Source organism: Mytilus californianus, unplaced genomic scaffold, assembly GCF_021869535.1.
Source record: "Mytilus californianus isolate M0D057914Y unplaced genomic scaffold, xbMytCali1.0.p SCAF_14, whole genome shotgun sequence".
Lineage (NCBI taxonomy): Eukaryota > Metazoa > Mollusca > Bivalvia > Mytilida > Mytilidae > Mytilus > Mytilus californianus.
The window spans coordinates 9,794,486-9,819,716 of NW_026262626.1; the positions used below are offsets into that span (position 1 = coordinate 9,794,486).

A 25,231-nucleotide genomic window follows, 5' to 3' on the forward strand; every position below is an offset into this window, starting at 1 on the left:
AAGCTCATCGTTCCTAATCATCAACTGAATAAACCTATTATGAATGAAGTATACAAGCAAGTAGTTCAGATGTTAAGATGATAAAAGTTTAAAATCTATTCTCCCTTCTACACATATCACATGCAGTTCAACAAATTTCATCAAAATGCAATCAGTTTTTTGCAAAGCAGGACTTAGTTAAATGTAGCATAAACCTGGTCCATTAAATGACCAAAATGAAAGTTCTTGCTAAAGTTTTTCTTTTCAATCTACTCCACTCAGTATTGTGTACTTAATGAAAAAAAAAATTACAATAGAATTTTCAAAATTTTTGATAGTACTTGTTTATCAATCATTCTCTAAAACAAGATATTGTTTTGGAGCATAGTTATCTTATTGGCAATCATACAACATCTCTATCCATATCATCAAATAAATTTGTTTGATATATTAAAAGAAAAAGTTTTACTAACCACCAGTGAAGGTAAACTGCCACCCTGGCCTCCACCAGATTATCTTATTACACACAATATTTGTTTGTCTTTATATATAGAATAGGTGAATATATTAAGTTAAATAAATATAACTTAGCTCTGCCAAGCTTCATCCAATTAAAAATTCAATAAACCAGAAAAATCAAACATGGATTTTAAATTCAAATAAAAGTAGCAACTTCTTTCTTTATTTGTTGTTGGTCTATATTTTTTTATGGTCCTCATTAAAATAAAATTTTTATACATTTGTGTAATTCAATGTGTTTCTTATATTTACTAAAGTCAATATTTTCATAGTAAGATTATGTTGAATAAAACATATTGATCTATTCCTTTGTCCATGTGATCTCTTGTCTTTAAAAAAATAATCCCAGGGTTTAAAAAAGATAAAAGGACAACATTCATTTGAAAAATAACAATCATATCTAGTAACGCCATTTAATAAATTGCAGTAGTATGACCTATTGACTTTCTTTATAAAGAAAAAAATAAAACACTTTTTATGACTTTAAATTAGCCTCCTAAATTACTAAAGTTGGTTACCCTAAAATACATGGTGTAATGAAAACGCCAATATATAAGGTTTTTAGAGAGTAACATTTTTTGATACAAAATCAATCTGTAAGGGTAAATAACTGGTTCAGTTTTCTACTTTGATAGGAAAAATTGGATTCTAAGTACCAGATATATCAGGAAGAAAGCGCTAAGCCTTGTCAAAGCTATAGGTGGAATTCTGATTTCAAATGCTCTTGAGCTTTTCTTTGTTTCCTTAAAAGTTTTCCAGCACTGTTATCTTCTTATTTTATTAATAACTGATTGTTTTCAACTGTGTTTCGTTAATGAAAACCTTTAAAGGACAATTTTAACTATTGTAATTTAGTGTCATCCCCATAAATTTCATATAACATTCTGGTAAACATCAAATCTTGAAATACCAACATTTTTCTAGTAATTTTAGCATTACATCAATAACACAATTTAGCTATAGAAGCATGAGAAGAAAAACAATTTCAGATAACATCACATTCAAGCAATATATCATTACATTACCATTATGCTAAGCCCTAGGGAGAACACTGATTGTATAAATATATTCATACCAAAATCAGTAAAATTTACTATTCTAAAATATTCCACCTATTATTAACAAATATAAAAAAAATAATTTTGATCTAAAATTATTCTTTTTCTTGTTTTCACTTATTCTAATTTTTCTGAAGATGTTTACCTTATGAAGATGTTATTTCATCCCATTTCTTCCGATTCCATTTTACCATATTACATGAAACATTCACACTGTAGGGCCTATTAAATCTAGAGTGCCCTTAATATCACTATAATTGTCAACATAATAAAAAGCCATAAATTTTCCGTTACAGGTAATTTTAGAGCACTTGATCTAGTCGGAATTTTATTTTCAAAAGATTACAGCAAACCAGGTAAAGGGCAGTCATTTGTTTTGATCAAATAATCAGCCTCTTTATAAATGATATAATGTTTTATTAAGAATTCGTAACATGTAAATTTGACATAAATTATTGTTGTGGTAATGTCATTAGTAGAACTCCCACAACTTGAAGTTTTTATTGAGTTGTACATGAGAAAAATAATATTGTAAATAAAAATTTTGAAATTTATAATCGTAATGATTTATGTTTTATGGTAATACTCCCAATTTTTGTTTTCACATGGTCTTTTAACTTGACATTTACCCAAACATACTTTTAAATGTTTACTTATACCAAAATTATCAATAGATGTTTGATGTTTTGTCAGAAGTGATAATAATTACAATCAAGGAAATGGGGTTTTGCATTGGCCAATGTCGGCTGCCAGAGAAAAAAATTATTGGCAAAACAATATAAGCTTTATTCTGACTTTATCAAACTTGAATAAAAGATATTACCCAGATACAAAAGAAAAGAACTTAAAAAATCTAGTGGTTGTAAACCGTTGTATACACACAGCACTAGACAATAACTTCTTATAAATATGAATAAAAGGAGATGTGGGGAATACAAAAATGAAACAGAAACCCAATGACAAAAAAACAAACAAACAAAAAACCCAAAAGATATTCAGAGATATAAATAAGAAAGGCATATGCATTTGAGTCATTATTTAGATTCTTAGACACTTTTTTTTTATATCTATTCATCAGATCTAAATGAAACTTTGATTAACGATGACCCTTGGGAAGAAAACATCCCTGCTGATTTTTAGGTCACTACCAAAGTTTAAGGTTACAGTTGCTAAATGTTAAGACAGAATCTGGAAATTTTGATTCTGGGTGGTTATAGTTTTATCAATACCCCTAGAGAAAAGAAAATACCTCTATTGATTTAGAGGTCACTAAGTCAAACTTCAATGTCATAGCAGTTATAAAAAGACTAAATTTTGACAAAACTATTGGTTTCTGGGATGGGTTTTACTTATAGTCATCAAACAATAACTTATCTTTACCAAACTTCAAAATTTCTCCATGCAAAAATGTATTGTGCTTAAAACCTAATATCAAATGATATTTCACTAGAAGATCCTGCATAATGAAGGTAAACCACAAACCAAGTAATTACACTTGTTGTTGTGCTAAATAAACCCCCACTCAAAGTACAGGAAAACAGGAAGTCTGTTTCTGATAGCTCTTCTCAGATCTCATACATTCATGACATTACAACTCATCTCTGCCAAGGGGTTGACTAAATACAAAGTATCTCTGTATGGTAATACTTAAGAGAAAAGGGTTACAAATTTTTTTTTAAAGTTCATTAAACATACTGAAAATTCAAAGTATCATGATCAACAAACAGGAAGAAGGTGTTTGACAAAACAAGTTACAACTGCTGATCCAGTCTTCATGATAAACTTTTAAATCTACAGGCCCAGCTCTCAATTTTTGGAAAATTTTAGTTAGATTCTGTTGGCCTGTAGAGATTATTTTTACAGGCCCGAAAGCAATTTTACAAGCCTTGGCTGCTGGGCCTGTGGTTAAGAGTGAAGACTGCTGATCAAATATGAATTCATTCTATTCAGTAATACCTGCAGAAAGTGTGATAGATATATTTGTTAGATGAACAGAATGATTAACATAGCCCCTTACTCAATATAACCAAAAACAAAAATAAGACTAGAATTATGTGAACTAGTGAAACTATATACAGTCCAGATTTATTGATTGTTGGTTGCTTAACGTCCATGGCCAGTGGTATACAATCCAGAATGTTGAACCACATTAACAAGATAAATTGTATGTATATAGAAAGGTTGAAAGCATTTGTTTATTCTGCTAGATTCTAGAATAAAATCTATGATGTAAAGGGTATAAAAGATGCATTCAAAGACTGATGAAATGATATGCTCATATTCAATAATTTAACAAACTAAACCCATAAATAAACCATTTAACCAAAATCAATTTCCACTTATAGAACAGGTTGCAGTGTTTATTGAAAATGAAAAAAAAACAAAAAAACTCAGATTACATTTATTTATTATTTATATTAAGAGAGATCCAACTTTAAAATATAGCCAAAAAAGAAGGTATACATGGTATATGACAGATCCTATAAGTGCTCACAATACATGTAATATATCTGACTGTTTAGCTGCTGACCAAATATCAAGTTATTCTGCCACTTAATACAAAATGACCATTATGCACCATGTTATTATAATAAATACTGTAAGATTTTGAGAGTAGAAAATTTAAATGAATATAAGTTGTTGCAAATATTACAAAAAGGATCTTATATCGAAAATAAATTTCTGGAAAGTTGACCAGAAAGGTCTTAGCACCAATAAAAGTATACAAAAATTAAGTTGGTTTACAGTACATAACTAAGGAAAATAACTGAACCTTCTATCAATCAGTAACCAAAAATTGAAACAGATTGTATAAATCACAAACAAATTCAGTAAGAGTATGCAGAATTACGTATGTATTTAAAGGAAAACACTGACAGCTGTCTATAACAAAAAATCCTTACAAATAACAGATTACGCTTCAGACTTCTTACCTCAATATGCAAAGCGACGATAAATTTGTCATGAAGCATTATATTTTGATATTAATCAGTAAATATTTGATTCTCTTTAAAAAAAACATAATTTAAACTGAATAACAACATCCATGTAATTAACGATTAAAATTATTAAAGAATTAAGAAGAGTGCCCTCTACTTTGTCAAGAAAAAATATGATAGAAACTGAATAAAGATTGTGAAATAACTTTTTCTCTTATATATTGTTTGTACTACTGCATATATACATGCCATATTTGGGAGCTCACTACATCCATAGCAAAGTCAATTTTTTTAGGCTAAATATATGTAACTTTTTCATAAGTATCATAAATATATAGCCTTTATAAAACTTCCAATTTACATAATACTCTATATAGTTGTTATACATTTTTTGTTTCTAGAATGATACATGCTTAATCTTTAATTAAACAGCTATCAATCGATCAACCCAATTAAGGAATGTAACCAATGGTTAGTTAGATCAAATATTTTCTGAGTTTGCATCTAGTAAGGCTTTGGTCTTTAAATGTAAATTACACTTTTTTGTTTTTTTTTATTAACAAATATTCAAGTAGGGGAGATAACTCTTAACAATTTTAACTAAAATCAAAAATCACAGATACCCTTTCTAGCAGCAGGCCTAGACCATAGGAGTTTTTAGGAATATGACACAATACATCAAAAGGATAACAGGAGTCCCCAAAAATACTGGACAGTCTTATGTTTAATGGTAAACAAGAAGCAAATTTAGCTGTCTTAAATAAGCCATGACATTTATATTAACAAAAATGTATTAGAACTTAAAAATGTTAAATCAAACCTTACTTTATTATCATTTGGAAACCTAATAAGTCACTTTTTTTCAGATAATAGTGAGTATAACTCTTGAATTTAAATGGCAAATTCCCCAACATTTTAACTAACATGTAGTTTATGATGCATGACAGATTATAATTTTAACAAAAGTTTGGGTATCTATCTTGATGAAACTAAAACATTTTTTTTCATGTGTATAATAAACAAGGGCTTAAATATCTAGTTAAATGTCAAATCAACAAAAATCTTACTTAGCATTTATCTAATATGTTAAAATTATTCCCATTAGTTTCAACCATTCATTATTTTTAATTCTATCAGACAAGAATTTTTTTTTATTTTATGCCTCACTGTTTCTGTAATAAATGAAAAACTTCTTAAAAACTAACATTATGTTTTGTTAATTAAAATTTTTAAAACATTTGGGCTAAGTTCGGATGAAAAACTTGAATTATCTCTACGGAACAGTACCATAATCATTCTAAATGTGTTGTGTGCACAGGAAAACAAATATTATACATGTGTATCATGAAGTGGACAGGACTTTTTTCTTACTATTCTTACATATAAACATTTACTTTCTTAAAATAAATTTTCTCTCCATACTGACTAGAACTGTCAGTTGTCACCCAAACAAAATCCACTTGAGCTATCAAGGTTTCAGTCTTCACAATTTACCAAAAGTCCTACAGTCCTACAGTCCAGGCCAGTAAACATGTTGTCAGGCTAGACATTTTTTTACTTAGGCTTTATAAGCCATGTATAAATTTAAAATAATTTTATTAAAGACTGATTTCTGGGGTATGGGTTTTTTCTCATTTTTGAAGGCTGTACGGTTGCCTATAATTGCTTTCATCCACTTCATTTTAACTTTGGTGGATAGTTGTCTCATTGGCAATCATACCACATCTCCTTATTTTTATATTGTAAGTCAAGAAGTTTGTCATGAGGCCTGGTTTTCAACTAACCTTCGTTTCCGGATAGAATCAATCCAATGGTACATTACTCGTCTGTAGGTTACAATATTGACTTCATCTCCATCTTCATTAAACAGATGTTCTAAATTCTGTAAGTCATCGTCCCTCTAAAAACATATCGTACATAAAAAATCTATTTAATAAGTTTTACAGTTTCATTCCAGTGGCAGATCCAGGGGGTGTTAAGTGGGTTGGGACCCCCTTTTTTTGATGATCAATGCTTTTGAATGGGGACATTTGGTTGGAACCCCCTTTTAAAAATGACTGGATCCGTCCCTGCATTCAATATCACTCACTTACTGTAAACATAAAAATATTATCAATTTTGATACATGATGTATTTTTAAAAATTGCTTGAACACATTTAAAACAAGATCAAGGAGCGCTCCAGAATAGCGATAGATAGAGGGCTGTGTGGTGGACTGAACACTAGGTCCTACTTTTCTGAGAACTGCAAATTAACTTCATATCTTCATTCCTTTCAACTAAACCTGCAGATTAATTCTGGATACACTAATTTTCATTTCAATATTTTCGCTATTTCCATCATATAATAAGCACTTAATTACCATGAACAGGAATAAAACACTTAAATGTATTATCCTTACAAAATATAGAAGAAAAGGTGTATATAATTCATTCAAAAAGATATCTAAATCTTCAAACTCATTAAGATAGATCTACATAATTAATTATCACATCTCCAATATAGTTTATCTACAATGTACAAGTAATACCTCACTTATGGCGCTAGATGTGAATTTAAGATATTCAATCAAGTTAGTAACAGGCACAACTCCTGCTTTCTTTACGTCACATGTTAGAAAAAGGCTGTCTAATAAATCCTCCTCTGTAAAATGCTGACTATGGTTAAAATCTTCTCCCGATGAATTCATTTCATAATCCTCATCAGTGTCCATTTGTAAAACATAATCACCCTCTTTTCTATGTTAATTTTGTTCTGAAACATGAAGAAACTTTTTTGAATTAAAATATTCCTTCCATGAAAAATTACACTGATTTGCTATAAATTCATAGTAACATCACATAAACTAATGGAATAATCTTGAATCATCATTTAAGTTCTTAATTTTTGCCTTGCATTCTAAATTTTCATTAAAAAGATTTTTTCCAAAAACAATTTTTAAAATTTTTAGTTGACTTTTCAATTTCCTAGGTCATAAAACGCCAATTTAATTTTAAAATTCACCACGATTACAGTGCTTATAACAAAACAATTACAGGTGTTTGGTTTCCTGTTATCAAATTGTTGATAATGACATTATTCCAGCACTTTTACCACTCCAGGCAATAAGTATTTAGATTGGCACATAGTATTTCCTAAGTATGGTACGAAAAACTAATAGATCACCTTACAAAGACTGAATAATTGAATACTAAGTCATACATCAATCATTCATAATCATTAATTAATATAATAACATGCAAGAACTATTAAGACAGTATTGATTCTTCAAGTTCGCCATTAAGAGCATTATGATACAATGTACTAAACAAAATAATAAAACTTAATTGAATTTTGTATATAACTATTGGTTTTTAACATTGTATTAGTGAGAAAAAAAAACCATGGGAATCATAATGAATAATAAATAAATTGAAGGTAAATATTGATAGATAAATTGAAAATATGAATTAACAAGATATTTGGTATACATTTCTTGTCAGGAGACAGTAACAGTACCCACAAAATGAATTAAAAAATGACACTTTAAATTGTAGGTATATCACTATAATCCTGGCATTCATAATCGTTTTATGTTGACATTGAGTACAAAAGTTGACACTGAAATGATATGGATGGTTGGACTGATAATGATAGAACTACATTTATACATTGAATGTCTTAAACCTAATGTATTACAAAAATATGAACCATGAAATATTTCAGTCAAGGTCAGGAGAAAACTTATAAATATATATATATATAAATGTTATCACAAAGGTAGAGATTTATTGTGGAAGCATGATTCAACATGAAGAAATTCAATAAGTAATATTGCACATCTAGCTTTTTACAGTAATATTGTTTATAAAGGTAACCAATTTAGGAATTCTCCTTTAAATCTGTCTCTTTGGCTAACAGTAAAGGGTTATACTTATACAAGTGTTTTTTTTTTACTGGTACGGTTAAATTATTTTGGAGGAAGAGTTATATCCCTTAGCGATTTAGATTATTTTTACCTAAATATAAGTAAAAAATTCTTTTTCTTTTTTTGTCTTCTTTGTAAAAAATTTCTATGCTACAATGTTCTAATAGTGTTGTATTGTCTTTCATTAATAGTTGTCTTTACTATTCATAAAAGTATTATTTCATGGACAATGAAAATCTCCTTTTTCTGTTATCTTCAATTCTGTTCATTTACAAGCCGCTGCAATTTTTGCAAGGCCTTGCACAGTTACTTAACATCTGTGCGCAATAGATTTCCTTGTTTAGTTTTTGAGATAAAAGGTTGAACTCAAGTCAGAAAATAATAAACAAACTAGAAAAATTTTTTTTTAGGCATGTTTTTACCGCCCAAATCTTGAGAACTTAAGGGAAAAAACCCAATTGTATAAGTACATTTTGTGGAGAAGATTAAGGGTAGATTATTCAAACCTTGAAAACAACATAAAAATCTTACAAATGTACTTATACAAGTAAAGATTACTTACATCTTCAAGTAAATAAACATGACTTGTACAAGTATTACCCCCGATTGGCTTAATAGACTAATAGATAAAGGTTTAAAAGTATATTGTTGCTCAATGACTGCATCTGGTATTTAGGGGATAAACATCAATTTGCTAATTTTTGGTTTGAAGTAAAACTAAAATGTTTCTTTTATTTTTCTGTATACATGTAGTATGTTTTGGGCATTGCACAAAATCCTGTCTTCATGTACTGTTTAAGACATTGCTGTATGAAATCCTCTATGAAATACAGCAACAAAAACTAGCTGAAGAATTAGTGCACCATATTTTCGTATCAGCATAATGTCATTGTAAATTCTTGGAGTTTCCTTTCAGTAACTACTAGCATTCTTTAATACTGTAACAGTACAATTTGTTCTTTATGTTTTTGTTCGTGTTAAATGAAATGTATCGATCTTACATGTCTTATCATTTATATTTAAGAGTTAAAGTGTTTTCCCTGTAATTGTTTTTATTGAATGTTCTATATAAGTTTGAAATGGGACACCAAATTTGTTTTTTTTAAGTTCAAAGGTTATGTATACAATGTATGTATAAGACCATTTTCTGTATACCCTTAAATAATCTTTGGTGCCATTTAATGCAATTCAATGTATGATAAAAACAGCTGAGTGCAATGGTGATCATAAAAACAGACCTCAATGTTGATGTTTAGATAAGCAAAACGAAACGAAAACGAAACAAAAAAATATTCTGATCCCCATATTGATGCCAATGATGGGAAAAAAATATTGTGGTCAAGCAGATGAATAAAAAAAATATTCTGAATCCAGATTTTCCCCATACCTTATAGTGTTAAATTTTGAAAAAAATAATTTTATTGATATAGTGTCATAAAAAAACAAAAAAAAAATTTTTTTAATTTAGTTTGGAGCTTATTCAACTTATCAACTTTTTTCGCGAAAAAAATTTTCCGACTCAGACGAAAAACCATAACCCCCACACCCTTGAAGTTAAATGGTTGCTCCCTAACCGGTCTTCAATCAATTTGAAAAAAGGGGTTCTCAATTTATATCTGGAAACCAAAACATTTACAATCTTTCCAACAATCAAGTAACATACTTACATAGTTCTGAGATGGTTAATGTGAAATGACAAAAACTTAAGTTAACACTTCTTTAGTGGTGTATATATGTACAAAACATTACATTCAAATCTCAAAAAGAGGTGCTCTATTTATCATCTGAAAACCAAATGTGTGAAGGAGAGATGGACATGATTATTTCTATGTTCTCCCCACTGGGTATAGAGCCCAGGTCTATGCCCGTAGTCTATGGATTCTTCCAGTTCCACATTGCCAGGTTCGAAAAGGGGAAATACACAGTGATGTTTAATAATGACTGAGTTTGCTCTTTTATTTTTGTAGTTAACTTTACTTTATACAATTTCTCTGGCCAATAATCGTTTAATATTCTGGTTATTCGGCTATTTTTTTTTCCTGCTGCAGTCAAACTGTCGCGCGCTGTGATGCTGGATGACATCCGGTCAGCATAAAATTTGGAATTGATCAGACATGGTATCAAGTCCGTATTTGTTCTAAAATTAGAATTTTAGCGCGATTTTCATAAAAAAAAACATTTAGAAGATCCTGTCATATTCGTAAACAAAACATCATATACCCATTTTTCTGCTTTTTGCGGAGCGTAAAACTGGTTCCAAGACCACAGATGACTGTTAGGGCGTGTATTTAGATCCTTATGGACTGATACATCTATTTGTCCCAGGTTTAAGGTGAGATCTCAAAAGAAATATGAAGAAACATTCTAATCTAAATTATCTAACTGTAGTGGTGGTCACTTTGTTTACTTGTTAATTATACTATTTATTTGGGGAAATTGGTTAATGTTAGTATTATTTATAGTTCCGTAACTCTTTCTTCCGATACCGGCCATGTAATAATTCTTGTCAGGACTTCCTGCCTCTTGCATGGCAGCATGTGCCTAACATCCGGCTTGGCCGGGCTCTGTGTCCCTAGGAACTATAAGTATGACGTCACTCACCAGGTTCAGGGCAGTCTACACTTAGGATTTGAAATGAGCAGACGCTCATACCTTTTGGCTTGCAAATATGGAACTTTACAATGACAAGTAGACTAGCCACCACCGTATATTTTATTATTCTTGTATGTAACTTATATTCAACCATAACGTATGTCTCTTAATAAACATCTTGTTTATATTTACGTGGTTTTATAGTTTGTCAAATATCCCAGAACTTGGGTAGACAACAGGGAACTTACGAAGCCAGTGGAAACTTCACTCCCGTTACATAACTTATCTTTAAACCCCATTCAGTTTGTAAAGGAACCATATTTTCATATGTACAAATGGAAGTTTTTAACGACCTTGAACAGCTATACAGCCCTTGCACAGTCGTTTTCATATGTAGAACAGGTGCTCTCTTTATATATAGTGCTGTTACTCCCTACACCATTGGACATGTAACCATATTTTCATGCTCAGCTCAGGTGCTCTATAATATACAGTGCTAATATGATGCAGGTGTTCCTTGTGAAAGAGGACAAAGTCTGTATAAATTATTTTTATGTAGAACAGGTGCTCTCTTTATATATAGTGCTCTTACTCCCTCCACCATTTGACATGTAACCATATTTTCATGCTCAGCTTAGGTGCTCTCTATAATATACAGTGCTAATATGATGCAGGTGTTCCTTGTGAAAGAGGACAAAGTCTGTATAAATTATTTTTTAAATTCAAGCATACATGTATATTGACTTCGGAATCTGTTGAAAAAGAAATGGAAATACGGAAACGTTTCCGATGTTGGTCCTGTTGTTAGGAATTTTAGTTGTGATATATTGTCACTTTATATGTAAACAAAGAAACGCTATCAGGGCTCGACGATAACGCTAATGTCCGATTGTCTGGTACCAGAGGAAAAAAAGGTCGGACAAGTAAAAGCCATACCAAGCTTGTCCAACGGGACAAGTAACATTATATATATATTCTGTAGAAAATAAACAACATCCAACTTTGATGATCAAAGTAATAAACAAAAAACAAAAAAAGAAGATAAAAACAAATTTTGATTTGACATGTTTACTTTCCATCTAACAGATAAAAGGCATACTATTCTCGGAAACCAGTCTTACCAATCAGAATCTGTGGTGGCTTTGTAAATAAGGTAACAAGACAGTTTGGCACCGGCGAGGAAACGAATCGGCTCCATGTTTAATAGACAGTTCGACACTGTTGGAGACATTTGGGACCAAGACAAACCAGTATATTGTTTCCTTGCATTTTTCTGTTGCTTTATAATAAATATATGATAAATTTTATTTAGCAAAAATATTTAAAAAATAAAAACGAAGAAATGAGAAACCAAAGTCAGATTTATCTGTTCATCAATCCAGATGGTGCATAGCTTAATGCAGTCCTTATCAGCTTCCTGCTGATCATCCAAAGTGTTTGTTTACAGTAATTTATATCAAGTCTATATATATATATATTATTTATTTCATAGACAATTACCCACTGTTTGCTGGTGTACACATAGTTATCAACTTATTCTGTAACTAGTTTTTTTTATTTTCATCACAATGTCTAATTATGGATCATGGAGTCTCCCCCAATTAAAAGAAGAATTAAGAAAGAGGAAAGCAAGGATTTCCATTAAATTCAGAAAATCATATTTGATCATATTTAGACAAACAATATTTAATTGTGTTTGAATAAACATTTTAATATATTAAAAACAAAGCTGAAAATAATAATAATCAATATGTTATCAACATAAAAGACCAGAATACAAACCAAATGCGTGTAGACTGACAGGCCTACCAGACTGTGCCTGATGTGCAGAGTCTGATGAGACTTTAATTGGCATTGATGAAAACTAAAACCTAAGTCCTTTGACTAGACATGACTAGATTCAGTTGTTCTCGACTCATATTTTTGAAAAGAATATCAAGAGATATAAATCAAATTCTGTTCTGTTGTTTAAATTCATTTTGTTCATTGAATCAACCTAAAATGCAAAAAAGGTTAATACAAAGGTTTTTTTTTGGAAAAGTTACAATTCCATTCGGACAAGTAAGTTTTGTTATGTACTTGTCCTATTGGGCAAGTTGAAAAAAAAGTTATTGTAGAGGCCTGGCTATCATCAGGTAATGTTTTTTTCATATCAAAGAATTATTAAAATAAAATTTTTATAATTCATATCTTTAAACGACGAAGATACCAAGTCGACTTGTTATTCTTATCAGATACTGAAATTTGACGGATTTAGTGATTGATCAGGTGAGTTTTCCCAAGGAAAACATTTTGTTTGCTTTAAAATCATATGTTGAATAAGCTCCAGACTCATTTTAAAATATAAGGAATTTATTTTAATTGTTTAACTGGCAGTATTCTTTCAGTAATAAAAAACGACAAATTTGTGGGAAACATTATATGATGCTCCTTCCAATATTTTACTCAAAGTCCTGTGACAAACGAGACCGGAAGAAAGAAAAAAGATTTCTGCACAAATATGATAAACTAAAAAAGTTAGAAAAAAAAAGTTAACGATTTTGAGTTCATTAGTATATCGATTTTTTTTCTTCTTATTGATTTTCTTACTGTAATTGGGGACTTTGTCCCCATAATAATTTCTATACATATTTTTTATTGTAATTGTCATGCGAAAGGTGACTTGATTCTGACCATTTGAAACAGTTTGGTTTGATATAACAAATTGCAATTTGGTCAAAATTTTGAATAAACTACAACAGATGGAGAGCAACACTTACAGTCAAGTCTCAGTAACTGCCCTCAAACTCTGCTCATGGCAATGATAAAAATGGTTTACAGTAAAGTCTTCACAGCAAGCAAAACTAGTGTTAACTTAGTATATGATAACTGTTAACACAGTGCAAAGGGGGATAGGGGTTTCACATCCTGTTGATGATTAAATTTTAACTGCTTTTGATATCTTTTATGTATGTATCGTTCTTTTTTTCAGGTTCAAGATGTACATGAAATACAGACAAAGACTTGAGAACGAAGATAAAGAGGTTTTGCCCTTATTCCTATCATTTGATTTTTCTAACTTTCACTTTAGAAACATAATCTAACTAATATGATAGGATTCATTTATTTTTTTGTTGGTACCAGTGCCAATATTCATGGATTGAGGAAAAAATATACCTTTGGGATTTTGCCAAAGTCTCCATACAAACTTTGCATTACATTGAACATTTAAATTTTTGGTTCCCATATACCAATGAAAGCCAAGGTAATTGGTATCCCACCAATGATAATGAATCCACAGTAAATAAAATTTCACATGGCTATTGCATGAAACAATGTGAAACATAAAGGTCATGATCATCAATATTTGAAAAATTTAAATTTATTTGATTGTTGGGTATCAATTTTTGTGTCAATAGAGGAAAATAAGACATTTCGTGAGATAGTCATAGATTTGTGGATCATTTTTTCAAAAATAAAAATATAAAAATTATTCAAATTTGTTCAAAATTGTCAAAATCACAGCTTAAAGAGTTTGAAGGAATTTTCATTATATACTTACCTCATAATTTATACAAAACTTGCAGTGAATTGTAAAAAATAATTGTAATCAGCTGTTAGTAATGTCCATTATCTGTTTTCTCCATTGTTTAAAGATAAAACACCTGTTTACAACTTCTCATAATACCTACAGAGCTGAATCCAGTTAAAAATTTGTCTGTGTGACAGAGGGAAGCCATGCAACCAAGCCTACAACAGGAAAAGATCATTTACCCCTATTTTGTTGATTGTTAATTATTTTAGGTGGCTGTAAAATAATTGTTATTCAACAATGTTTTCTTTAGAATTGTTCATTCAAAGCCGTAATAACCATTGAGGCAAGTGAGGCAATTGCCTCAGTGATTTTCTTTTTGATTTTTTTACATTATTATTATTATTATTATTTCATATGACTGTGTTACATATTCATCATAATTTAGTTATTGCATTTCATTCTTTATGTTCTCCTCCTCTTGGATCCCTAAATAATGTTTTACTGCTTGGGTAACATTAATCCTTCACTGGTACAATGTTCACTAGTAAACGCTTTCTCATCTTTAATGAAATGTTGGTTGAAAACAGGAACGTGTAGAAAGAGAAAATGTCCTTCAGAAAGTTAGCAGTGGATTATGTGTATTATTATAGGCTTAATGTAAAATTAGACTGGTCAGTCTATGCCATAAAAGCTTGTGTTACACATAGCCTTGAATTCAATACTTTCAGCTTCTATAACTTAGTATCATGAGTTAAAACACTTTCAAACTAATTAAAATATAGTACATGTACTTGAGTCTTATTTGTATGCATTTTGCATGAAAATATATCATTTCTTCAATGTACCAATCTTCAGTTCGTGATGAAAAACTTTGACAACCCTGTACATTCACCCCGTTAAAAGGATTAAAAAAACTCTTCCTGTAACAAACGTTTGCTGTGAGAGATCCTTTTCTTCTTTACTGAGATTAAAGACTTGGGGAAAGAGCGTGCATGGGTGAAGACAGACTATGTGGTCTAGCCCTGCTACATTTCCATAGAGACAAAACACTAAACAGGTAAAACATCATTAGGCAGTTTGGTATTACTGGACACAGAAAGTTAGACAGTTACACTTTGAATGAAATGTGGGCATTTTTCTTATTTATCATGTTAATTGTATGATTGGTGTTTAAAGTGTGCTGTCTCCACATACATAGTTGTTTGTTTTTCATTTACCTAAAACTCTGGAGCTTCTTGACCTGTGCGTTTCCCAGACCCCTCGCCTCACTATTATTTGGGGTCTAGTTACGGCCTTGTCATTGTTGAAGGCCTAATCATCAAACTACAATGAATCAAAATAAGGCTGTTCTGTGTTATTTCTTACACAATTTAAACTCTATAGTCTTTTGATTATTGGTCATTGAATTTTGGTTTGCTGTGACCCATGGAATCCATTAAGATTGATATCCTACAAAAAAATATGAATCCACAGTATATTGGTTACATATGAGGAGGATACATGTATGGCCTTGACCTCATTTTCATACTCCCATTAGATAAGTTTTCAGGATTTGGTTGGCCCTTTAGAAAATGACAAAACTGTATTTGATAGGTCAACAGAATTTTTAATGTATTGGGGTGGTTTTGATGAGTATATGTCAATCTCACATAAGTGATATGCCATTCAGCTTTAACCTCATATTTGTGATTCAATAGTTAGGTAAAGTTTTCAGGATGAGGTTAAGATTACATGTGATACAGGATAGGTCAACAATATTTGCTCTATAACTGTAGCATCCTTCAGAGGACACACTGCAATTGTATTCTTCATAAGTGCACACACTAATGACATACACTTTTATACATCATTTTTGACTTGTATACTTTCAGAGTCTTGATAACAGTGTTCAAACTACAGTGAAATCTTGTTGGAATGAAGTAAATAAACAGTGCCAAGCATACAAGCCATCTAAATCCACCAAAACCCCGGTAAAATCAGGATGGAAGATTGTTAGAGTGTTTGTTTCATCCACATTTACCGATTTCTTTAACGAAAGGGAAATCCTGGTTAAAAAGGTAAAGATGAATATATTCTCAATAATATAATTGTTTTTGCCTCTAGTGTGACTCAATGCAAGACATGGGGATACTAATCTGGCAGTGTCTTAAACTATTTGTATAAAGCTTCTGAAGGTAATAAACCTGGATACTATATCCGGAATTTTCTATCTGTCATATATCAATTGCCCTTGACTTCATTTTCATGTCTCAGGGACTGCTTATAAAAACTGCATAGTTATTTATCAATGAATGTCACACTTTGAAATGAATAATAGAATAATTATATTTGGTATATATGGGATTCTTGCAAAGACTAAATATCTATAGACAGGCTCATTTCATGGAACAGTAATCAAGGTAAAGTTTTCAATATCAGTTTCTCAGATACAAAAAGCAATATGTCCACTATACTGTAAACCAACTAATTTTCGCGAGCGATCTATTTTCGCGAGCGATCTATTTTCGCGAGTAGAAAAATAATGCGAATATAAATCGTCGCAAATATGTAAAACTTGGAAGTTTCCTTATTTAACTACATCCAGCAAATTTGAAAATCGCGAAATTAAATCGGAACGAAATGGGCTAATAAGGGCTTAACGTGAAATAAAGTATCCGCGAAAATAAGTTGGTTTACAGTATTTGGTATATGGAATGATGCACATCTATCTGACATGGTTCATCTGACCTTGATCTCATTTACATTGATTATTGATAATGTTAAGTGTATGTAATACTTGTAGTAAAAGATTTAATAGCGTAATATGCTATTCCGAATTGATTCCCTATGTAGAAAATTACATTTTTGAAATATCTTCCATAATAAATAAAAAACAAATATGTCACCTCAGATTTTAAAGAAAATTAATATTTACCTCTAGAAAATATCCTTTAATTTTATCTGGTGTCAAAATTTTTGAAAATTGAAACCCTACTTTTAAAATGTATTACCAAGTTTGTATCAGAATTAATCATTTTTTTCTGTGTCTTACATAAAAATGTGCAAACAGATTCCTTCCTGATGTTTTCAGGTTTCTAATCATTAAGGTAATCATATAAGAGAATGACTACTGTGAAAGGCAGATTTGATTTAGAAATTCATTTTTGAGCATGAAAAATATGTTACTTGTAATACAGCTTTTGTTGAAAATTATTTAATTGTAGATTTTTCCTGAACTAAGAGAATGGTGCCAGTTGAGACATATACATCTAATAGAATGTGATTTACGATGGGGAGTTCCAAAAGAGGCTACAACACAACTCGTCATCGATACGTGTTTAGAAGAGTTGAATCGATGCCATGAGGATACCAATGAACAGCCTTTCTTTTTAGGACTGATTGGTAAAAGGTGAAGTTTAAGCAAAATTAGAAATATAATTATAAGGCCATGTAAAATTAACTTTCTGGTTCTCAGCCCCCCTGTCAAAAAACCTTCCCTGGCTTGTATTTTTCACAAACAAAAATATATATAATGTGTAAAAAAACATGTTGTTAAAATTTTACAGCTTTTAAACTAGTCAAAGAGTAATGACTCTAACTCATTTTGAAAATTTGCTTAAATTGTATAGTAGTTTGTAGCAAGTTTAGACTTCTGGTAAATCCACACATATGCAAAATGTCAAAATGTAAACTGAAGTGAAATGCTCCTATCAAGTTTGATGATCATTAAACTTAGAGATGACACAACATTAACTTATAAAGATATTTGTGGATTGAGGTAAAATTATATTTTCATGTATGGTTGGCAAGTTCTGCATTATGAAGGGGGTGGTAAAGGGTTATTTTCGTGCAACGTGTTATGCCATTTTTTTTTCACGTGCAGCCGTGAAAAAGGTTCTTTATTCACCGTGTTTCGTGAAATCGGTAAAAAGATCAACATGCAAGAAACTTTTAATTGTTCGCTCATCGTGAAATGGCAATTTTATTTCGCGTTCTTCCGTGATGATACCCCCCTTTACGCCCCTCTATGAAGCCTAAAGGAAATCTGTCCTTTGTTAAACACTTAATTTCATGGTTCACCTATACCCACAAAGTTCATGAAAATTAGAACCACCAAATAATAATGAACCACAGTTATTAGAAAATATGCAGAAGATACCAAAGGGATACGCAAACTCATAAGTTGAAGATAAACTAACAAGGCCATGGGAAGAAAATGAAAAACAATGAAAAGACTAGCAAATATGTCTATAAAAACAACATAGACTGAGCAACTTGAACCCCATCCAAAAACCAGAGGTGATCTCAGGTGCTCCGTAAGGGTAGGCAGATCCTGCTCCACATGTGGCACCCATTGTGTTACTTATTTTAGTACAAATTTTGAGATAAGTCTAATTTGGTGATGTCACATTCTATAATGGTACAAAATGTATTATTTAATGTAATGTATATTCACTTCTTTATTAGATATGGATGGATACCAGGCAGAACAGACATTTCTGATGAATTGAAAGAGAAATTTCAGTGGGTTGACAACACATCCATAACATTCATGGAAATACTTCATGGGGCATTCAGGTAAGTGTATACCTCACATTACCTTTTACTCTTAGACTGTGGATTCACTATTATTAGTGGGATACCAATTTTATAGAATTTCATGGGTATAGATGAACCAGAAATTTAAAAGCTCAACGAAATACATATTTTCTGTAGGCTTGTATGCAGACTTTGGCATGAATATAAAATTTTTCCTCAATCCATGAAATTGGTACCCATGAAAATAAATGAATCCTTACAGTAGGTAAAAGCTTGTGAAACCATATAAGGGAATAACTAGAGGATATGTTTAAAAATTGGAGGACTTTTCTACAATTATTGGCCATCACTTTTAATACCCTTTAAGAACTCATCTGACTGTAAACTTGGAAAATTTCGCATAGGGCTATTTACCCTTATTTCACAATCAGGCAAAATAGGAAAAAAAAAGTCCCACACCAATAGTTTACAAATAGATAATACCAATGAGAAAAGTGCAATGATATTTCATTGCCCAAATTTAAACCCTGTGTGAAAGATTTATGGGCTAAAATCATGAAAGTAACATCTCCCGAAAAATTTTACATTTACAGAATTGTAAGCCATTTAAGACAATGCCATGATCTTCAATCAAAACTCAATAGTATTTGGTGTTTTTGTTATTGCTTTATTATGTTATTTATTTTCTGATATCTTAAAAGAATGTGTTATTGCAGATGCAAGAGTCCAAATGCAGCCTTTTTCTTCAGATCAGATGAAGTGATTGATTCTATCCCAGAAAAAGCTTTGAAACGATTTATAGATGAAGAAACCCTGAACAAACAGCACCTGATTGTAAGATTTTTAAAATGAAGAATATGCAGTTCTTAGATAATTTCATCTAAATAAAGGAATAGTTTGTTATGGCAAAGTTGAAATAGTCACTTGTTGCATATTTAAGTTTAAATTTTCCATTTTGTAAGAAATAAAATACAGCTATCCGTAAAAATGTACAATATTGATCATTATTAGTTTTTTTAAGCTGAAGTTCTTTGAGTAATCAAACTCAGAATCTTGGAACAGAAAGTTTAGATATATTTTCGATAATATTTGGACTTTATTTGCTGTACATTGTTTGTAAGTCTTTCGCAAAATAGCTTTTACTTCACTTGATCCCTTGAGGTTTTATTACAACGTTACCTTAAATGGTACTTTGCATTTAATATTTTGATATTTTTCTACTTTTCATTCTTGAGATTTTTTGTAACTTAAATGGTAAAAAAGGGGAAATAAATTTTGAAGTAAGTCATTGAAAGTATAGTGATGGATAAGAGGTACATATAGCTTATTGTTTGTTCTTTTCAAATTAAACAAGTGAACAATACTTCATTGACTTTAAAGTCAAATTAACAGCAGCTCTTATTTGACACCAATTTATTGGGCTACCTGACTTACTGACATTTGTTTGTTAAAAGAATTTTTCTGTGTATATGTCCATAGTATACTTTAACTTATTTCCTACTTGGATGTGATGTTTGAATTTTAGTCTTTATACGAACGCGAAAAATTTGCATTCGGATATTGCTATCACATCGTCGTCGTCCGAAGACATTTGGTTTCCGGACAATAACTTTAGTATAAGTCAATGGAATTCTATGAAATTTAAACACAAGGTTTGATACCACCAAAAGGTAGGTTGGGAATGATTTTGGGGGTTATGGTCCCAACTGTTTAGGAATTAGCTGCCAAAAAGTGGCCCAAAACAAGCATTTTTCTAGTTTCAGGACAATAACTTGTGTATAAGTATTTTGATTGCTCTAAAATTGTAAAAAGGTTCAATACCACAAGTAGAAGGTTGGGATTCATTTTGGGGGTAATTGGCCAAACCGTTCAGAAAAAAGGGGATAAATACAAGCATTTTTAGCTCACCTGGCCCGAAGGGCCAAGTGAGCTTTTCTCATCACTTGGCGTCCGTCGTCTGTCGTCGTCGTTAACTTTTTACATTTTGAACTTCTTCTAGAGAACCACTGAATGGAATGAAACCAAACATGGCATGAATGTTCCTTATGAGGTGCTGACCAAGTGTTGTTACTTTAAAGCCGATCTATCATCCAAGATGGCCGCCAGCGGGGGACTTAGTTTAACATATGACCCTATGGGGAAATACATACAAATGTCTTCTTTTAGAGAAACACTGAATGGAATAAAACCAAACATGGCATGAATGTTCCTTATGAGGTGCTGACCAAGTGTTGTTACTTTGAAGCCGATCCATCATCCAAGATGGCTGCCAGCGGGGGACTTAGTTTAACATAGGACCCTATGGGAAATACATACAAATGTCTTCTTTTAGAGAACCACTGAATGGAATGAAACCAAACATGGCATGAATGTTCCTTATGAGGTGCTGACCAAGTGTTGTTACTTTGAAGCCAATCCATAATCCAAGATGGCCACCTGTGGGGGGCTTAGTTTACATAGGACTCTACGGGAAATATTTACAAATGTCTTCTTTTAGAGAACCACTGAATGGAATGAAACCAAACATGGCATGAATGTTCCTTTTGAGGTTCTGACCAAGTTTTGTTACTTTGAAGCCGATCCATCATCCAAGATGGCCGCCAGCGGGGGACTTAGTTTAACATAGGACCCTATGGGAAATACATACAAATGTCTTCTTTTAAAGAACCACTGAATGGAATGAAACCAAACATGGCATGAATATTCCTTTTGAGTTGCTGACCAAGTGTTGTTACTTTGAAGCCGATCCATCATCGAAGATGGCTGCCAGTGGGGGACTTAGTTTAACATAGGACCCTATGGGAAATACATACGAATGTCTTCTACTAGAGAACCACTGAATGGAATGAAACCAAACATGGCATGAATGTTCCTTATGAAGTGCTGACCAAGTGTTGTTACTTTGAAGTCGATCCATCATCCAAGATGGCCACCAGCTGGGGACAGTGTTTAACATATGACCCTAAGGACAATACATACAAATGTCTTTTTTTAGAGAACCACTGAATGGATTGAAACCAAACATCGCATGAATGTTCCTTATGAGGTGCTGACTAAGTGTTGTTACTTTGAAGCTGATCCTTCATCCACGATGGCCGCCAGCGGGGGGACTTCCTTTAGCATAAGATCCTATTGGAAATACATACAAATGCTTCTTCTAGAGGTGCACTGAATGGAATGAAACCAAACATGGCATAAATGTTTCTTATGAGGTGCTGATGAAGTGTTGCTACTTTGTTGCTGATTTACTGTACAAGATGTCCACCAGGATTTTTTATTAAATTACAGGGCCAATATTAAACCAAATTTGGCCTCACTCATTATTAGGGTATCGGTTATGATTTTAATCTATTTTAACATGATTTCCAAAACAAAAGTAGAATCAGGTGAGCGACACAGGCTCTTGAGAGCCTCTAGTTCTAGTTTTCAGACAATAACTTGTGTTTAAGTGTATGGATGTCTCTTAAATTGTACCACATTTTACAAAAAAAATTTCATCAAATATTATTTTTTTTGGAGGGAGTGGGGTCAATTTTTTTTCCTCAAGATTTAAGAAATTATCAATTTTCCAAAAAAAAATTGGGCGTCACTATTTATTTTGCTAATTCTTTGTATATAGTCTGAAAACAGATTTATTAAGTATTGTGCAACAGCACAGTGTATTGCACAACAGTAAGAAATCTTCAATTGAATATAAATTCAAATCATATAACCAATTTCAAGTTCTTTGACTACATTTATTCTGTGTCAGAAACCTATGATATGTCAAATATTTAATTACAATCCAAATTCAGACCTGTTTCAAGCTTATTGTGTCCATTTTTGCCCCAACTGTTCAGGGTTGGACCTCTGCGGTCGTATCCAGCTGTGCTCGGCGAAGCACATTTTTAAAAAATAATGTGCAAATCTCGAATTACAGATAGATAATTTGTATAAGCAAAAAAAAGTTAAGGGTAAAGATATGATTAAGGAGAGGCAATTGTGTTATTTTTTCTGTATACTTAATTTTCAGTGCTTGAATGATAATTGTATTTTTTTAACATAGTTATTGTTGATTATGAAAAAATAAAATATTTTGTAGGCTCTGAAAAGACAATTAAATATTAGATTTCCAAATCAAGTTTATGTTTATAACTGTAAAGTAGATGGTATACAAGACACTGCAGGAAGAGAGAGGGTAGGTAATTATAGATGAGGGGGGGTAGGAGGGGGTCCTGATCCCGAAATCCCGGGCTTAAAAACATGGAATCACGAGGTCCCGAATTCTAAAAAATTTAAATCCTGACATTCCGAAATTAAAAAAAAAGAATTCCCGGATCCCAAAAGGATCAATCCCGAAATCCCGAGCTTAAAAACACCTGATCCCAGAGTCCCGATAAAGGTCCTACCCCCCTCATAGATTCTTACATTGGTACAAGTGGATTATCGGATATATCCAATTGGGATAGTTAAAATTTCAATAATTAACTATCGAGATTGGATAAGTCCTATAATACATGAGAAACTATGTAAGAATCTGTTTCTTTAATGATAATCAAAAAAATTTTCATCTTTGATAAACGAAAATCCCCTTCAGATGCCTTCCACATTCCAGATTTTCACGTCATACAAATGTAAAGATGTCAATTTCTCTAAGACCTGTAAGCACATTTCAATTCATCCAGAGACCTGATATAGGTTGTGACCTTTTAATAAGCCAATCATCTACTGAGATCATTGGCAACCACACATTGATTAAATTTTTTTGAATAATGGGTCCAAAAAGGGTTACATTGCAAAAAAATAGAGAAAATAGTTTACTTATTAGTTTGAATGTCCCTTTGGTATACTTCGCCTCTCTTTTACCGCAAAAAAAAAAATGAAAATCAAGGCTTCATAAATTTTATTCGTCAGATGTGCTTTTCAGGATAAACTTCACCTCTCTTTTACAATAAAAAAAAAATGAAAGTCAAGGCTTCATAAATTTTATTCGTCAGATGTGCTTTTCAGGATTTACTTTTATCAGGAAAGCTCAAAGTCAAATATTTAAAAGCCAAAGATGCTTTAGAACTGAAAAAAATGAAGAGCTGTATGATTAAAGGGGACCTAAAAATAATGGTCAATTCCATCTAAGGTCACCCTTGCCTGCATGAGATTAAACTTTAGTTTCTTAATAATTCATAAATTTATAAACAGAAAATTGAAGAAAAGTATTTAACTGTTGCAAGTCATGTAAGTACCAATGCAATGACTTCTAAGCAGATGGAATCCTCAGGAACTAATAGTCCTCCAACAGCTGCCCAAGTGTTTTAGGCAGAGCATCAACTGAATAGCATATCATCATTCCCTCTCTATAGATTTCCTTAATGCATTATATTGTGCTTCATAAATTTTGTTCATCAGATGTGCTTTTCTGGATTTACTTTTATAAGGAAAGATATCAGAATTTAGATTTTATAATTTTTACACAAAAGAATTACTTTAAAAAGCAGTTACTCTTTCTTAATAGAACCAGGTAGATTTCCTTAATGCATTATATTGTGCTTCATAAATTTTGTTCATCAGATGTGCTTTTCTGGATTTACTTTTATCAGGAAAGATATCATGAATTATCTCCCTTGGCAACTTTCTTCTGCATTACTTTCTTACACAAAATTTACAAAAACTGAGAAAAAAAATTTGCCTGAAACTAACTGTTTAAATTTAAAAATGGATCTAGATTTTTCCATTCCACAGGTTTGACACTTTTTTGGGGGGGAATTTAATGTTGTTTAGCAGAAATTCTCATGTTGTCATAAGTGAATATCAGACAATCTTTGTTAAATGTTTTATATAAAAAAGGGTACTACATTTTGTAGAAATTTGCAGAAAGTTTACCCCTGTTGAGGCTTTTTGTAAATTCTTTCATGCAGATGAAAGCCTGCCTAAAGTTTCAATAAACCAGGACTGCCAGGCAAGGATTTATTCTTGAACAAAATGATAATTTCCTTTCTAACTATTTTTGAAGACACTGCTTTATAACATTTTGATATTGTTGACCTAAACCTTACTTATATGATATTTTTTTATCATTTCTAGGTTAAGTTTTCTGACCTCGATAAATTTTCTGAACAAGTATTAGACTTCTTCAAGACAGCAATTACAAATATGTATGGTGACAACAAGACCAGTGAATATGATGAAGAAGAGATTGGTTTGTATTATTAATTTTAAAAGTTTTTAAGGA

General features: G+C 31.4%; 2 protein-coding genes across 2 annotated transcripts in view; one reads left to right on the plus strand and one right to left on the minus strand.

Annotated features, from left to right (window-relative positions):
• LOC127724888 (uncharacterized) overlaps positions 1-6,374 on the minus strand; it is a 68,217-nt gene extending 61,843 nt beyond the window's left edge. Inside the window, exon 1 of the mRNA XM_052231891.1 lies at positions 6,280-6,374. Coding sequence (XP_052087851.1) covers positions 6,280-6,314 — 35 coding nt within the window. The 5' untranslated portion in view covers positions 6,315-6,374. The remainder of the gene's footprint in view (positions 1-6,279) is intronic.
• A 4,216-nt stretch (positions 6,375-10,590) lies between these two features.
• The window catches only part of LOC127724156 (TPR repeat-containing protein DDB_G0287407-like), a 33,756-nt gene continuing 19,115 nt past the window's right edge, over positions 10,591-25,231 (plus strand). The window contains exons 1-8 of the mRNA XM_052231027.1: positions 10,591-10,734; positions 13,966-14,017; positions 16,380-16,565; positions 17,712-17,896; positions 18,955-19,065; positions 19,743-19,860; positions 23,108-23,203; positions 25,084-25,198. Of these exons, the coding sequence (XP_052086987.1) occupies positions 13,973-14,017; positions 16,380-16,565; positions 17,712-17,896; positions 18,955-19,065; positions 19,743-19,860; positions 23,108-23,203; positions 25,084-25,198 (856 nt within the window). The 5' untranslated portion in view covers positions 10,591-10,734; positions 13,966-13,972. The remainder of the gene's footprint in view (positions 10,735-13,965; positions 14,018-16,379; positions 16,566-17,711; positions 17,897-18,954; positions 19,066-19,742; positions 19,861-23,107; positions 23,204-25,083; positions 25,199-25,231) is intronic.